General features: G+C 38.5%; 1 protein-coding gene across 1 annotated transcript in view; it reads left to right on the forward strand.

Moving 5' to 3' along the window:
• The window catches only part of LOC144967858 (uncharacterized), a 25,255-nt gene extending 7,967 nt beyond the window's left edge, over positions 1-17,288 (forward strand). Inside the window, exons 3-6 of the mRNA XM_078905584.1 lie at positions 155-200; positions 4,419-4,464; positions 7,076-7,124; positions 8,621-17,288. Coding sequence (XP_078761710.1) covers positions 155-200; positions 4,419-4,464; positions 7,076-7,124; positions 8,621-17,144 — 8,665 coding nt within the window. The 3' untranslated portion in view covers positions 17,145-17,288. The remainder of the gene's footprint in view (positions 1-154; positions 201-4,418; positions 4,465-7,075; positions 7,125-8,620) is intronic.
• The last annotated feature ends 945 nt before the right edge of the window (positions 17,289-18,233 follow it).

Genomic DNA, 18,233 nt, shown 5'->3' on the forward strand with positions numbered 1-18,233 from the left:
CACTCAAACCACTCAAACACCCCCACTCCACCCCAACCCCCCCCCCCACACACACACACACCCACACACCCACACCCACCCACACACCCACACCCACCCACACAGACACACATATATACAGTACAATATTACGTTATATGACCAATTGTTTCAGATTTATGCTCAGGTGCCTGTTCAGTTGGATCCGGAAATCCAGCACGGTAAGTGCAAACCCCGATATTGAGTGAAAGCTTTTTGTTACTAAATCCAGTCCCAATAATAATAATAATAATAATAATAATAATAATAATAATAATAATAATAATAATAATAATAATAATAATAATAATAATAATAATAATGATAATAATAATAATAAAGACATGTCCACATGGATTAGAATCTCAGTGTTGTGACTAGATGCTTTTATGAATTGAGTGCTTTTGTGAGTTTTGTTTGGATATTGCTCTAAATAAAAGGTCAAGTTTATTCGGGTTTTTTTTTTTTTGGGGGGGGGGGGTTGGTTCATTCAGAGAAACCATCGCATCTTAAACAATAGTACCTTCGTGTGCCTATTTATTTACTTACTTATCCCTGGCCGTGTGTGCACGTTGCCTATCATATGCCTCCACGACGATCTGTCCTCTGTCTCCCTCATGTACTCGGAATGTATAGAGATGTTGCTTGTTGATAGCCTCAAACTGGTCAAAAACGTCAACCTCTGACGGCCGCGAGCTTTTTCTCCTCTATGTAGCCACTGAGTGTCAGGTTTTCAATGTGCCCTCGTCGCCACACATGGCCAAGAAATTCTGGTGGTTTTCACGATTTGAATGGGTTTACCTATTCTATACAAAATGTCAACGTTTGTTATTCTATCTGAACATTTGATGCTTAGCAATCTTCTGTACAAGCACATTTCGAAAGCTTCTAGGCGGTTTTGACATCATTCCTTGTCTAGAGTCCAGGCTTCACACGCGTAGAGGAGAGAGGAGAGAACGCACGTTTAGATAACCTTAAGTTTCGTGTTTAATTTAATATTGATGGCAGACATGACTGGTCTTAGATTGTGGAAGGTGTTTTTAACGATCGCTTTTCTTTGTTTTATTTCTAAAAAATCTCTAGCGTCGTTCATGATCGTTGCACCGAGATATTTAAACTTTTAAACTAATTTGATTGGTTCCCCTTTGCTGGTGAGGTGAACAGATATATCTTGGTTTTGTTTGTTAATGACCATTCACTCGGATTTCTTGACGTTCAGCAAAATTCCCTTTGCTTCGCTACCAGCCACTAATATGTCAAACATAATCTGAAGGTTTTCTGGTGTGTAAGCCATAATAAGAACTGCATCGTCTGCATACTTCAGGTGCGTCAAATTTTTACCTCCAACACAGATGCCTGGTACTTCTTCAATTTCACGGAATATTTTTTTCAGAATACGGGTTGAAAAGGTCTGGCGATAAAACACATTCTTGTCTCACTCCTTTTTCAATAATAAAAAAAATCGGAGATCTCATTGTCAAATCTTACACATTATGTTTGGTTCCTATGTGTGAATTGTGCTCATAATAGTGTTCACTGTGCTGGGCACAACTGAGGGACAGAATCTCTGACACACGCATAACACTAGTAACACAATACTGAAATTGATGACCTTTTGACCTTTTGTCATACAAGCCATGGGGCATTTATATGACGTGTCTTTAAACGCACAAAGAATTGAATTTTCATGTATTTGCGACAAGAACTGTTGATTCAGTGCACAGAAAGAAGATTTCACTGCGGAAGCGGAAAATTGTTGCAAAACCCAGGCCAGGAAGAAAGGCATATAACTGAATATGTATGTCCATGATGAAGACATCGCAGCCATGCAGTATTTAGAGGCTTAATCTCCCCAAGGCTTATCACGACATCCAGAAACGAGAGGAAGCTGATTCATTAATTGTGCTTACATTGAACTTTCTAATAAGAAAGAGTTCCATGGACACTAGTTTTAAAAAAATATAAATGTGGTGATGCGATACATGAGGTGTGCCGTGAAACGTTTGGAATCGATGAGCAAATACCCAAATAACCAGCAAAGAAATCGAAACGGCCAAACGCGTGGATGCATAAGAAGCCAGAAAAGAGCCACGAGAGAGAGAGAGAGAGAGAGAGAGAGAGAGAGAGAGAGAGAGAGAGAGAGAGAGAGAGAGAGAGAGAGAGAGACATCGGGGGGGCTGGACTGCTGCCATTATTGGACCTCATTCTCTATGCGTTGTTGCCAGTGTTCTCGACACTATGTGCATAGACTTGCGAAGTTACACATCTGCCTTCTCAGCGTTCTTGCTTTTACCTCACACTTGAGCGCACTACTCTACGGTGAAATAGCATCGTGACAAGGCGGGCGTCCTCATGAGCGTTTGACTAGCACCCCAAGTTGATCCCGCCAGCTTCCTCAGAAGACAGTTGCATTTCTCTATCTTCTGGGCAATTTCTTCGAGATGCACCCGATAGGTAAGGCTGCGGTCCGGCGTAACCCCCCAGGTATTTTGGATTTTGGCATAGGTGAAATACAGTGGCCACGGTTTTCGAAGGGTTCATCTTCAGGTACCACTTGTCAAAGAAGGATTTGAGTTTGGTGACGATCTCACTTTACTTTGATTAACGAGTGCCCAGTCGTCCGCGTATCCCAGTCTCAAGGAGGAAGTGTTCGGCATGTCGCTAACGTAGACATTAAACAACATTGGCGCCAGATCAGATCCCTGAGGGACCCCATTCTTCAGTTTCCTTACTTTATTCGTAGTGTCTCCCAGCGCAACGTGGAATTGTCTTTCCCATAAGATTGAAGAGAACAACTTCAGGGTCTTTTTGCACCTTATGATCTTTGCAAGTTTGAGCATTAAACCTTCGCACCAGACCGTATCGTACGCCGTCGATAGGCCGATAAATACAGCACCAGTTTGCTGTTTCCTTTCGAAACCTGCTTCAATATGCCCTTTAAGGACAATGACCTGGTCCGTGGTGCACCTCCCTTCCCTGAAGCCCGACTGTTCGGGTGGCAGGGCAGCGTCTAGGATCGGCCCTCGTCGATTCAAGAGAACGCTCTCCAAAAGTGTGTACAAGCCGCTCAGAAGTGATATGGGTCTGTAACTGTCGTCTTCCTTCGCCGGTTTCCCTGACTTCGGGATGGCAACTATCTTAGCGAGCTTCCACACTTGTGGAAGTTTCCTTTTGCAAGGACGTCAGACATTGCCTCTGCCAGCCAGGCCCGTGCCCTGGGAGCCAGATGCGTTAGCATATCGGGATATATGCCATATATCCCTGCTGACTTGACGTTCTTGACATCGCTAATGACTGCACCCACTTCTCGGGGACTGAACGGGGATGTCCAGTCCGACTCCTCCGCAGTCCAAAATCGTACGGTATGAATGCGGACACCGCACTCGAAAGACTGAGTCGGAACCTGTTTGCTATGGTTCTTTATATTCTTGGCAATTGTGTCTACCTTACACTCCGGTGCGGCCTTCGCGAAATTCCAGTCAGGATCCAAATTCTTTATCAGTCACCAAGCGTGGTGGCTAGAGTGTGTAAAGTCGAGACTTTCGACGGTCTCCTGCCACATTTACTTCCTTCCTTCTGCCAGAAACTGAAGTAGTCTATCGGCTACGTCCTGGGACTGAGTCTGCTAGTACTCCTTGGCCAGGTTTTCCGACTCCTCCGTCCAACAGGGGGTGTAGAATTTCCGGTGAGCGCTCTTCACATTATGGCAAATCCGAAGCCCAAAGGACTCATGATTACGTCCTAACAGATGTTCTAGACAAACCATTTAGATCAACTGGCCATAGAATTAGTAGCCTGAAATTTAAAAAAAAAAGTTTGCACGTTACTCGTATACTAGTCTGAAAAAATAGCTTTATAATTTTTAGATTTACCAGTAATGATAAAAATTTAACATTGCCAGTACAGAACCATGGTGATCCCCAACTCTATTTTTAAAAATAATAGATTATTACATTGTTCTTGTTACTACTATTACTATTTGTATTAGATATCCCCATGTTGTGCTGGTTTCATATAATTTTTCCTCTTTCCTCCATTCGTTTTCCATACAAATGCTGTTACATATTGACAAAGCCTTCTATGATTCATTAGTCAAAATGCTTGATTATAGGAGGTGGGGGGGGGGGGGAGGAGGAGTAACTTGATATTTTAACATTGCTTACATTTTAAAACATTGTGATTGTGTACATTGGAAGAGAAGCAATTCCTACTTAACTTTAGGAGATGCTTGTTGAGTTTTGTTTGTGATGAGCTAGCAATGGTACAGAGTGTTTCAATATTGATTCACCTCCACAGATTATCATCATCATCATCACCTTTATCATTGACAGAATAAGTATGATGATGAAAAAAATAATAAAGATAATAATGATGATAATAATAACAATAACCTTCTACAGGTTACACCCAGAGACTATTTGGGGAGGAATAGTCTGGGACCAAAAGGTGAGTTTTGTACCACAATAATTCTAAGGGTATTAAAATAAAAGAGAGAAAAGATCATGTAGGCATATACGTTTTAGGGCGGTTTGAATCGTTCCAAAATTTCTGATGTATTGACCAAAAACCGTTAATAAATAGAACTGGTAATTTTTTTTAAACTCCCTAAACCAACAACACCATCATCAAATACACAACTTGACACTATGCATAAATATGTCTCAAGTAGGTTCTCATATATCACTTTCCTCTAAAACAACTTAAGAGAGATAACGGGCATTACTTTTCTTATCCAATCAAAGCCAATCCAAACTTTTGCAGCTTCAATATTGAAAATAGACGCAACATTTGCGTGGTGTGGGATGGTGTTCGTGTAGGGTTATGTTTCTGTATCACGACAATTGGATTCAATAGTCTGATGTCACGTCCGCCCAGCAACCAGCAGCATGGTTCTAAACAAAGAAAATCGATACTTTTTATTCTCCCTGCTGGTTAGAACTTTTTTCACGTCATGTGATCAGAATGTATAAAAGTCAAAACATGATCAGATTTTTATAATGTTTTTCTCCTCTGAATACACTTCTATGCTCGTCGGAGAAGTATTTCATAAGGGCGTCCGCCATTGTTCCGATAGTTTAGAACCAGTTACTAAGTTATTATGCGTCATTACGAGGTAAGTGACGTCAAGACTGTTGAAGCCTATTATACTATTATGTCCTCCTGTTAGAATTTCTCAAGTTGCCGGAGAGCGATTCCACATTATTGTCCTTGGGGGGAAAAAGACTGAATGTATGCATTCACTAGTGAGTGGGGTAGCTGACTCATTTATTCCTTATGCGCGCGCGCGCGCGCGTGTGTGTGTGTGTGTGAGTGCGTCTGTGTATATGTGTGTGTGTGTGTGTGTTTGTGTGTTTGAAGTAAAAAGATTGTTGTCTCTTTGTAATTCGATGATTTGAGTGAATGAATCTCAGCTGAATTCTATAATTTTAAGCTAATTCTAATAGGAAGTAAACTTCTTTTCTCCCTCAGTTTCACACACACATACACACACACACACACACACAAATACACACAAAGAGAGAGAGAGATAGAGAGAGAGAGAGAGAGAGAGAGAGAGAGAGAGAGAGAGAGAGAGAGAAAGATATATATATTATCTTTTCTTTAAAAAATATAGCCTTGTGGAGAACATTGTGCTTATTTGAGTCAATACAAAAATTTATGCGGCGCACAACTCTACTGAAAGATTTGAAAAATAGAAATGTATTTTTTTACAGAGAGATAAACAGATAACTTGATTTCCTTTTATAATTTAAAGTCAGTTTGAAAGTTCGTTGAGTCACACAGATATCATAAAATAGGTACCGACGACACTAACACTCTCAAAAACAACCAATTTCGTCACTATAAAAGTTGTTAGTTTGGCGTTTTTACGACAGGAAGAACAACCAAAAGTTGACAGATAGATTTTGACCATTATTTTGATTTTCAGCCGCCATTTGATTTGTGAAGTATTGAAAGGTAGTGCAAAGCAGTTCGAGGGTCTTTTTTTCTATTAGGGTTAGCTCAAGATCGAAGGGTTTTTTTTCTATTAGGGTTAGTCATAAGTCTTAGTAACGGTGCTAGAGTGTTTGTTTTTCCATGAGTTAAGTAAAGGGGAGACATTCCGAAAGCTCCTACATCCCCAGTGTTCTTTCAATTTGTATTTTCACCCTTGATCTTTTGTCAGGCGTGTATTTATTCAATTTGTCATCATTTTTTTTCTATTAGGGTTAGCTCGAGATCGGAGGATTTATTTTTCTATTAGGGTTAGTCATAAGGAGGTGCTAGGGTATTTGTTTCTCCATAAGTTAAGTAAAGGGGAGACATTCCGAAAGCTCCCACATTCCCAGTATTCTTTCAATTTGTATTTTCAGCGTTGATCTTTTGTCAGGCGCTTATTTATTCAATTTGTCATCATATAGAAGCATTTTAAAAACTTCAATTTAATTACAAAAAACAGATCAAATGAACGTTTCGGGTTTCCCCTTTATCAACAAAACAGGATGAATGAAACACCACAGATGAATGAGATAATGTGGTAGTGGCGTAGTTAAGATGAATAAACAAAACATTGGTTGGCAGGAAATTATTATGCTCCTTTGGGGAGGAACTGTGTAATGCAGTTTAGAAAGTGAAATATAAAAACGTGTAGATTGTTGTTGGAAAATAAATACAATGGAATGGAAAATAAATACAGTTGATTTTCTTACCACAACCTGTTTTCACACACGGAAAACTGTATGTTGCTGTGTCACGGGTCAGAGTCTATAGTGGCTTACACTTCATGTTGGGTCACACAGAAAAATCAACAGAGGATGTACCAAGTTACACAGACAATGTTGTTTACCAATCTGCCCTCATTAAATGATGGTGGGTACAATATCGAATTAATTTAGTTCTTTCCCCGCGAAATTGCGGGCTTTTTACTAGTATATATATATATATATATATATATATATATATATATATATATATATATATATATATATAGAGAGAGAGAGAGAGAGAGAGAGAGAGAGAGATGGTATCAGCACCATGAAAGTAAAGCTATTTAAGATAACGTTTCATTTATTAACAGGTATTGCTTCCAAAGTGGCATTTCCACGATGTCCAGCTGGCGATAATCTGTGAGTCACAATAGTATTTGTAGTAGTAGTAGTAGTAGTAGTAGTAGTAGTAGTAGTAGTAGTAGTAGTAGTAGTAGTAGTAGTAGTAGTAGTAGTAGTAGTAGTAGTAGTAGTAGTAGAAGTAGTAGTAGTAGTAGTAGTAGTAGTAGTAGTAGTAGTAGTAGTAGTAGTAGTAGTAGTAGTAGTAGTAATAATAATAATAATAATATAATAATAATAATAATCATAATAATAAATAATAATCATAATAATAATAATAAAAATGATGATGATGATGATAATAATAATAATAATAATAATAATAATAATAATAATAATAAAAATAATAATAAAATAATAATAATAATAATAAATAATAATAATAATAATAATAATAATGATAATAATAATAATAATAATAATAATATAATAATAATAATAATCATAATAAATAATAATAATAATAATAATAATAATAATAATAATAATAATAATAATAATAATAATAATAATAATAAATAATAATAATAATAATAATAATAATAATAATAATAATAATAATAATAATAATATATAATAATAATAATAATAATAATAATAATAATAATAATAATAATAATAATAATAATCCTCATCATCATGATTAATACTGTGATGGATAGTCGTCCTCTTTTATCTTTTTCCTGTCTGGTGTTATTTGTCTTTGGCTTACCGGATGCCGGGGGCTGGGGGGAGTGGGGGGGGGGGGGGGGGGTAAATAGTACGTAGGCCATGTCACCGAACCGAATCAGCCTTCACATTCGTTTTTTTGAGAAAGATTCCATCGTAATCGCACCTCAAAATCATTCAGTTGAAAGCAGTCTCAATGGGAAGTAGAACTCGTGACATCACACCTTCCCCTCTCCCGGCTCAAAACTCATTGGAAGTGTGTAAGCAGTACTCTGGAGGACTCAAAATGAAAAGGTTCCATATTGGATGATAAGGTGGTATAACTATCTTAGTAGCACGATGTATAGGCAGATTCTTATGATAACGGGTCGTAAAGGAGCGAGGATGGGTGATATTTATTGACGACCAGCATTTATTTAGGCTAGAAAATAAGATGCCATCACCCTGAAACTATAAGATCAGTTGCACAATGTATGTATCCAGTCCTCTGGAAGACTGGTTTCACACTTCACACTATAGATTAGTTTTCTACTAGCTGCTGCTAGGTGCGATGTCGCCATTATTCACCGCGAATGGCAGGGGGGGGGGGGGGGTAAGAACTTTTCTTTGCATTTATACATGGCGAACTGAAACTTATTAGTTGTTGCTGTTATTACTCCACCGGTTCCGATCCAAAAGGGAAGGAATGATTCCATGTCCGATTTGAAGATAAGTAGTTTTTGTTATAATGTGATTATTTTTCTTGCTTTTTCAGATTGTTATTTAGTAGAAGGAAAGACCACATGGCCTTCTTGATTGGTAGATTTATGCCCCCTAATTTATCAACAATTCCATTTTGATATTTTCAGTCGATATAAACACCTTAGCCCAATCTCAGATGGTCATATCCTTGGCCGAGCATCCAAAATACAGATGGCTAAAAATAGACCGCCTGAATATCGGCCTCGCGCCTTCCGCCAACGCTATAACAACGACATTAAGCTATCACCCGTTTCCTTCGTAACACCAGTTGTCAATAGAGCTTCTAAACCACCTGCAATAGACAGCACGGATGCAAGCCCTCCACGTGTTCAGCGCCGTTCGAAAAAGCGACGGGCCGTGTGCGACAACGACTATTCCTACAAAATGATTGATCCCGTTAAGTTAAGAGGTAAGACCCAAAGACTAGATAAACGTCAGTCTGAAAAAGCTCGAAAGTCCAGCATTCGTATTGACGAGTTTGAGCATGTCATGTGTCTTCAGGCAAAAGATTGCGGTCCAACGAATCCTACAGTATCAAAAACAGACCTGTCGAAATGCTTTCCAGCTAAATCATTCAGTCAAACTTCTGTCACAAAGCGTGCAAAGCATCCTCACCGTGGAAAGCAAAAGGAAAAGGGGGAACGTACGCAATCTCCAGTGGCTTCAAACTCTCATCTATATATCAATGCTGGAAACTTTACCGTTGAAGTCAAAGCGAATAAACATTCCCCAGAATGTGTTAACTCTCCGATAAAAGATTCAAACACAATCGAGATAAAAGGGCATGGAGATTCCCCAACATTTTTAGCTTCCTTCCCGAAACGAAGTGAACATGAACAATCAGATGGTTCAAAATTCAAAAAGAAATCTAATAAGTACCGTTATTATGAAGATGCCAACTCCTTTTCACCCAAGTCTCCAAAAGTAAAAAGACATAATTCACGATTTGGTATGCTGACAACTAAATATGATGCACCGGATTTCAAGACACGAAAACAAAAAGGAAGGAACTCAACATGTGCTGAAAAAATCGAATCGGATGGAAAAGTATCTATGGATTCTGGAAGCGACGTAAGCAAAACAAACAAAGATGATGAATCATCTTTAACATCAAAACATAGTTCAGTAAACGATCCATTTTGCCTTGGATGTAAGCCTTCAGAAGGACCAACATCGAAGCCATGTGACAAAAGAAATCACAAATCCGGTGATGAAACGCATGGCAATTGCAAAGAAAGAAAAAAGCCTAACCATATTATAGACATTCATGATCCTACATATTTTTCAGTTCAAAAGCGACAAGATACAACTGAAAAAAACAAAGAGAAAGTTCCAACTCATCTAACCAAACCTCACTCTGAAGTTAACGCGAAACAAAAGTATTGCAATTCTGCGCTTGATAAAATATCTGACTCCGCCGACAATTTAGAGAAAATTGCAACCCAGTTAGAAGTGGAGAAAGAATTGAAAAAAAACAAAACAAGTGATGAGAAGAATCTAAAAACATGCACAAAAAGTTCGTATCAGAAAGAAAAGGTTGTAACTAACAGCAAAAATTTGAAGAGCGACCGTGATTCGAATGCAGAAAAAACTCTTGAATATATCGAAGGCAATCTTAAAGGTTCTCCTCCTTTGGATTTGTCTGGATTCACAGAGGTTTCTGAAGTAACTTCTTCTTTAGCAGTTTCCTCAAACTTTAATAAAAATAGACTGAAATTCAAGGACGGATTTGATTTAAGTAACACAATCGAATTGGTAACTTATCCAAAAGGCCTACTCGATGTCCCTGCCAATCCCAAAAATACAAAGGATCCGCTTGACACTGAGAAGTTGAATACAGGAAAAAAGCGAGCAATACAATCACTAGCACAAGGAAAGTATGCTTTGGGAAAATCCCCTTCTAAACATCAAGACCAAAGTCAAGGGCAAATCATGACAAAAGTCACCGAGAAACAAACAAAAAATAAAATGCGTTATCTATCAAGGCAGGTTGATGGCGAAAAAAGTGATACTACCCGTTTGTGCGAGAGAAATGTGTCAATTTCAAAAAATGCTCCAGATATGACTGTACAAGCAGCATACGTGATGGAACCATCAAACCGACGTTTCTCGTCTCTGAAAAAGTCTAACAAACGAACAAAATCCGACGGGACAATCCCCTTTGTAACAAGTCAACCACAGTTAGATAAGAAAATCGAATGTGATGATGAGACTAGATTTGACTCTCATGACATTAAAGAAAATGTTGGCCAATTACCAAGTTTCAAATTAAATAATGAAAAGCTTTTGTATATAGACTTACCAATAGACTCTGATGGAAAAGCACATCCCTCACCTCAGCATGCTAAACGACTTGAGCCGCTAATATTTCCAATTTGTGGAAATAAGTACTCTGGTTGTCGGAGTCCAACTCCTCAGTTCTCTGTCCTTTCTTTAGAGGGTAAACAGTCTAATGCTCAAAATATGAACGACGTTCTTGTCGGAGAGAGAATGGAGCAATTGATGGTAATTAATAAGTCAAAAATGGAAAAGCAGAACCACCACCTTTCGACGGTCGATACAGACTCTTGTGAAAATTCCCTTGAAGTGACAATTCCTTTGCAAGCTGATAATAATGGACATTTTAAAATATCAAGCAAGAATAAAAACCGGTTTATTGAAAATGAGGGAAATTCCAAAGCTGAAATGGAAAGAAATCAAGTAAATGAATACTTCCCAAGTACAGAACTTTTGAAAGAGCTTCAAATAAACACTTTTATTAGAAACAACAAACGTTTTGAAAATAACTACCAACTAAAAGATAGTCGAGAAAATAAAAGTTTCGAATGGCAGTCTGACTTAATGTCTTGCGAAAACAAAAAGGACATTCCGAAAAGGACAAAAATCCCAGTGTTGTGTAAAAAGCATTCAGATAACAAAAACATGGATTACATATCAAAAAGACAACAGCTCCGATTTCAGGAGTACAAAACACAAAAACAAAACGGCTCAGAGCAAAGTAATGAGACGTCCACATGTACACAAGCATCGATCCAACAAAGCAAAGGACGTGAAGATCTAAAACCTTTCGAAAGGAAGGGCAAAACTGAAACAACTATGTGGTGTCTGCCATTGGCAACGCGACAATCCAATCCCCGAAGGTTGCAGGAAGAGATGGTCCAAAAGCGGATGAATAAAATTAAGCGCAGAATTTCAAGATACATGAAAAATGGACAGGGGCATATGTCACCTGGTTTTAATTTTGAAGTATCTAACCACAAAATGAAAACAAAAGGACAAAACAATGACTTAGCAGATGATGTTGAATCTCGCAAAGGAAATATTGAAAATTATGATGAAGATTATGGATCTGATATAATTTCTAACAGTCGATTTAGATCATCCTGCATCGCCGGTGTAAATAAGAAATCCAAAAAGAGAATTTTGGGGGAAAAAAATAAAATGACTCTAAAAGACGCAGAGCGGCTAAAAAGAGGTGAAAACTATATCAGAGCTGCGCCAAGTGACAACTTAGAGTCTATTTCCATTGAACACAACGAGTTTTCGGTTGATGGGAAAAATCCAATGACGGAATCGGTCGAGGATCCGACTGGCAAACATTACAGAGGAGACCGTCCCGTTGTTAAACATTTGTCCAGAGATATGAATCGTTACGATGTAACACTTGATCATTCGGGAGGAACGATCACATCCAATGAAATAACAGTAAAAAACAACGCTAAATCTATTTCATCACGTGTGGAGAGAAAAAAAGTCTCAGTTGTTGCGAGTGGAAAATTAAATAAAAGCCACGAAGAAAATAAAGTAAATACATCGATCAAAAAGACTGGCACACCCCGTGAAGGAAGACTCAAATTTAAAAAAGGGAAAAAACCTACAGAGCCTATATTATCAGAAACAAAACCGCCAGCTCAAAGTCGCTTGACAAAGATGAAGAAACTAAAATACAAATTTCATAAAGCTCCAATTAAAGCAAAAACGATTCCAGACGAGACAAACCTAGCATCAGTATCGGAGCAAATAAGCCATTTGGACATTTGGAGTCCGAGTCCAAGTGTCAAAAAGAATACGCGTCCAATAAACACCAGTTCATATCAAGTCCTCAAAAAGACTTCCAAACCATCAGGATCCGATGGTGCCAGTCCTCCTCACAGTCGTAAGTTTAAAACAAGATATCCCAGATATAAATTGCACAAATCGACAGGGAATTCACAACAGCAGTCTCCAAGTAAATCGTTGACAGAAAACAAATCTTTTAAGTCCGGCAGCGCAGAAGTGAATGGCACAAAAGAGTCCAACCAGGCAGGGGAGTCATTCACGAGCACATACAAAACACTACACAAGAAACGAAACACAACCACCCCATTCTCTCCCGATGTCATTAATAAACAGAGTCGAAAAAATAAAGTTTTAAATATGAGGTACAAATTGCACAAACCAACTGAAATACGCCAAAATTGTGACAACTTAAAACAAAATTCTTCTGCCGAGGACGTAAAAAACGAAAAAGAGAGTTTAGAAAGGGACCAAACAAACAAAAAGCCCACAGATGGAAATTTATACCGAACGATGCACACACCGACATCAAACGCAAAACAACAGGCGGATAGGGTCAAACAAGCCTCTTTTCCTTCTCATCCCGATGATGGGTCTTGTTTAGTAATTGATGGTATTAATGCGGAAAGTTCTGGATACACAGAAACACAGCCATTGGAAAAATGTCGTGGAAAAAACAATGTAGCAGAAAGTGCGGCAACACTCAGCTCGACTTTGACAAAGAGAGCGATCGAGGCTCCAAAGGTGCAATCGTATCTCCAAGCTTTCAGAGATTCTAATCGACTGTGGCCGCCTTCGTCAAAATCCGTAGAAAAACTTTCTGAAATAAGCACGACCCAGTCACTGGTGAGGCAGTGCGATGAAGTCATCATTTGGTCAAATGATGACGCCATTCCTCATGAAGAGATGTCCAATCAGTGCGTCGACCTTGACATCATTCATGAAGTCGACCAAGAAAATCATCGAGCAAGAGCGCTTGATTTAAGCACAGTAGACAGAGATGATTTTATGCGTGTGGGCGAAAGACTGTATTTCCCAACGCCTAATTTGAATGACCCCTGTAGAAAACAACGTGGGTTGAGTTCAATTCTGAGAAATCTTGCCTGCATTGAACACTTGGACCCAGACGAAGAAGAAAAGCTGTTATTGCCACAACATTTACCTGATCTGATCATGACATCATCAGGGGATTCTAGTGGCGGAGCATGTAGTAATAGCGATTATGTTATGGAAAGTTGCCAGCTGTTTGACAGCAACGAGACGTGTAACCATGCGCTTACGAGTCCAGCTGACGACTCAAACGTGGATAAACATCTTGAGAAAGACTCCAAGCATTCCATTCGAATGTGTCTGTCTCCAACAGGATTGGACGAGGGAAATGACAAGGATAATATTTCCTTAAATAATCAGGAAATCAAAGATATACGAATAAATTCTAGAGAGAAAATTGATAATCTAGCATCTCATACGAACTCGACCAATACTTTAGATCAGGGTAAGAAGGATATCCAAAAGCCCATCTCGTCCACTGTCAAAATTACCGAATCAGTATCACCACGCCTAAGCGCTGGAAGCATTCATGAAATTAGACTGTCCGACCCAGCATGTAGTATTAAAACAAGCTACAATGTGAGGAAACGGTTTACCTTTCCAGAATGCAACACACGTTCCAAGCCTTGTTACGATTTAGTTGTAGATGATGATGGAACAAATCGTCTAAAACAAAATAACGTCATGTCTATATTTTCTACACCAAATTTCCACGATGTTTTTAAAGATACTAATATGTTGGAAAAATGGACAAAAGCTAATATACAATTTAAAAAACCATCATCGTCAAATGAAATCAACCCCATTAATGACACGGGAGTGGCTGAATCGACAAAATGCACGGACTCTGATTTGAATAAAGAGGATGAAACACAAGAAATAATCAAAATTAATTCATTTGTCGTAAAAAAGGAGCACAAAAATGAAATGTGTCCTTCAATACCGGATTATTATGCGAAAGAAAATAAAAAAACGCTACTACCAAGTGAAAAAGAAAGTTGTGATGAAACAAAAGAGAACAAATTGGAGTTTATCCGTCTTCCAATCCATGAAGCGGCTTCGTACCTTGAACCCTATGCTCAAGCAGACACACTGCTAGAATTGAAACCATTGACATTTTCAAAAGAGGACAAGAATGAAGACCAGAACCAAAAAATAAACCATGAGTTGTTCAAATCCGAAAAATCAAGTGCGCAGACATCCTCCGACATCATCATCAGCTGGTTGGATGATGATAAAAAGGGAACAGCCAGTAAACAAATACAAAATAATGCTGAAGATGTAGTAAGTAGCCGGTCACCAGTAGATGAAAACCAAACAACTGATGCCGGCAGGATCGAACCACTTCCTGAGAGGGCACATGATATGAGAAACATTTTCGGAAATCAAGAACAAAAGAAAGTAAGTGAACCGTCGTGCCAAAGTATATCCTTGCATAAAACTGGAGAAGAAAACATTTTCTTAAAAATGGCAAGAATCAAACGACCAAAAATAACTGAGAGAGTCAACAAGAAGGAAGACACTATCAGTGTTGTTGAAAACAACCAGCAAATAAAAGCAGTCTCTCCACCGAGGGTATATGGTTTTTACGTGAAGTCAGCAATGTCATATACTAAAAAGAAAAGTCTGTTCGCTGGTACAAACGACACATTGAGTATTGGAAATTCTGGCGATGAAACTTTGCTTCAAGACCATACCAATCATCCGTCCACAGGGGAATCTACCTCCAACCACAAATTACAGCAACAGTTGACGTCAAATTCAATGATTGATCCCCTACCTGAGCGAATGACGAAAAACAATAATAAAACACGTAATACACTGACGTCCATGTACACCACACTTATCGATGCCGTTGCGCAAGATGGATCGAGTTCAACGGCTTGCAACGCATACAGTTTTGAAGATGCCAATCCTGTGTCACACAATATATTTGGCAGAGAGGAGAACTTAGATAACACTAGTGATGATGTGTTGACAGATGAGTTGTCTAGCGATTGTAGTTCATCGTGGAGTGCAGCAGGTTGCGCTACACGTAATGCCATGGTTCTTGGTACAATCAACTTGGAAAATTGTGTCGCCGATGAAATGAATAGTAACTCTTTTCAGCGTCTCTCTGACGGCCAAGGCAATCGAAGATCTAGCTTTGTTCTAGATTGGTATAGACCCAGCCTGCAGGCGAAAGTGGAATTTGGCACGCGAAACGAAACCGGAGCAGAAGCATACAATGACGACGATGACGACGACGACAATGACGAAGACGGTGAAAATTATAGTGATTTTAGCTTATGTGATGATGGCGGTGGCGGTGATGCTGTTGCTGCTGCTGCTGCTGCTGCTGATGATGATGATGATGATTATTATTATTATGATGATGATGACGATGATGATAATGATAATGACGACGACAACGACGAAAATGATGACGACCATGAAGCCGACCACTACTATTATGAATCTGTCTCAGACGAATATACTGACTCAGACTCGTCCAGGTCTTCGTTAAGCCTCCACAACGATACATACACTTGTAGTACTAGTACGTCAGAAGATCGAAGCTGTTCTGATGACAATTGTTGTCTCGCATCTCATTCCTCTCCACTTTGTAATATTGTCTCTCTTTCACGTCGAAATAGTATTGAAAATACAAACTCCATATACACCGGGCCTAGTTACAGGTCTACGTTCACTTGGTGCAATCAACACAAGGACCTCAATCATACATTGAGTAACAACAACAGACGAGCAGATAGCGATGAAGTGGAGAGCAGCAATATCCTATATGGTCAACACAATCTTTGCCAGTGTAACTATGGGGGATTGATATGTAAATATCCTCCTTCAGAAAACAAACGAAATATAGATGTCAACGAATCGTCTTCTCAGAGAACAGACACAAGCGCCATTAGCAACACAAGCGGTTCAAGCTTAGATGAGTTGTCAACGGTTTGTCATCCACCTCAATCGCCAGGAGGAGGAGCACAAAACGAAGAGACAATACCACATTTAAATCTAACCAAGTGTTTTGAAAAACAAACATCTGAAACATTGGTAAAGACCAACTTTGTAGCCATGAATTATAGCAATTCCGAATGCCCAGAGACGAAAGGCTACTGTGGAAAGGGGAATGGAGAGAATCAAGGTTTAAGTTTAAGTAATGAGAGGATAAAAACTGGTAGACTACGTGAACTCAATAATGCGTCGTCGGTTTATAGCAAGACAAGCTCAGACAGCTGTAGCGTAACTGGCGAAAATAATAAGTTCTGTACGTGTCCATTACGAGAGACCATTTTCAGTGACGGATGCGAGGAGAATTCATCGTCTTCTTCGAAACGAACAGTAAAGACATTCCGATTTCGGGATAAAATGAAGTGTAGTATTAGTCCACGGAGCTTTGGATGTTTTCCTCACACAAAATCAAAAGCCGGGAAAAGAACTGTCACACACAGGAAAATCAGCAATGATGTGTTCAGCAAGGGCGACAATGAAGATTTGGAAATAAATTACCTTTCTCTGCTCCAATAATTACACTCCGACATATTTTGACTTATTTGATGACTTACGAATTTCAGAAAGAAATTATTGTTTTAAAATAAGATTCCTTAAAGTCTTCTGCATTTCAAACTACATAGACTCTTTTAAAAAATAGCAATAAAAATAACAAAACACAAAAACATTGATATGAACATCGATACTTACATCAATCTGTAGAGAAAAAAAATCAAATATCGATGGTCATCAGAGGTCTGATCCTCTCAAAATTAAATAAAACATCGTGCGCAAAGCTCTTATAATATGTAGACCTCAGAGTTTTGATCCGCTGATCGTGAAAATCGAGACTTCAGAAGTTGATCGGCCGACCATCGATATGTGTAATATAATCTGAATACGATATTATAAACTATGTAAAAGTCCGTGGCGGTAATAACTTAAATACGTTTTCTTTACAGCTTGCCATTTTACTTTGTTTTTGTTGGGTTTTTTATTTTATTTTGGGGGGGGGGGGGGGGGTGCGCTTAACACTTTGATGTGTTGCTATCAACGTCTAAGTACACTATCTTACTTACCTTAATATTAAATTTCTCAGCGCCAAGAGGCACATGGATTGCTATGAATAAGATAATTCGCTGTGCTGATTACTTTTCTTTCTTAATTTGAGAAAGTCTCTAGAATGTCGGTTGAATGTTTTCTAATTTAATGAAGAAAAAAAATCCACAGTAGCTTTTCTTTAGTACTAGTTATTTGATATTTGTAGAAGACTTTACTTTAAGGACGACCCTGAGAATTTTATGTATAAAATGTATGTATGTAATACATACATACATACATACATACATACATACATACATACATACATGCATACATGTATGTGCACTCCAGCACGGTTACCTCGAACTCATTCGATTGTCCCAAAATTTTTCCCTTATTATTCTTTGTAATAATTCCATTCCTTCCTCGAACTAAATTTTACCTCGAACACGGTTTCCTCGAACTAATTTCACCCAGCCAAAGTAAACAAAAAAATTAAAGGGTTTTATTTTATTTATTTATTTTTTGGCACCCGGTGATTTCGACATCTGATGACTTACTGTGATATTGACAGTTTCTTGTGTA

This window comes from Berghia stephanieae, chromosome 3 (assembly GCF_034508935.2).
Source record: "Berghia stephanieae isolate SIO BIC M18660-M18661 chromosome 3, UCSD_Bste_1.3, whole genome shotgun sequence".
Classification (NCBI taxonomy): domain Eukaryota; kingdom Metazoa; phylum Mollusca; class Gastropoda; order Nudibranchia; family Aeolidiidae; genus Berghia; species Berghia stephanieae.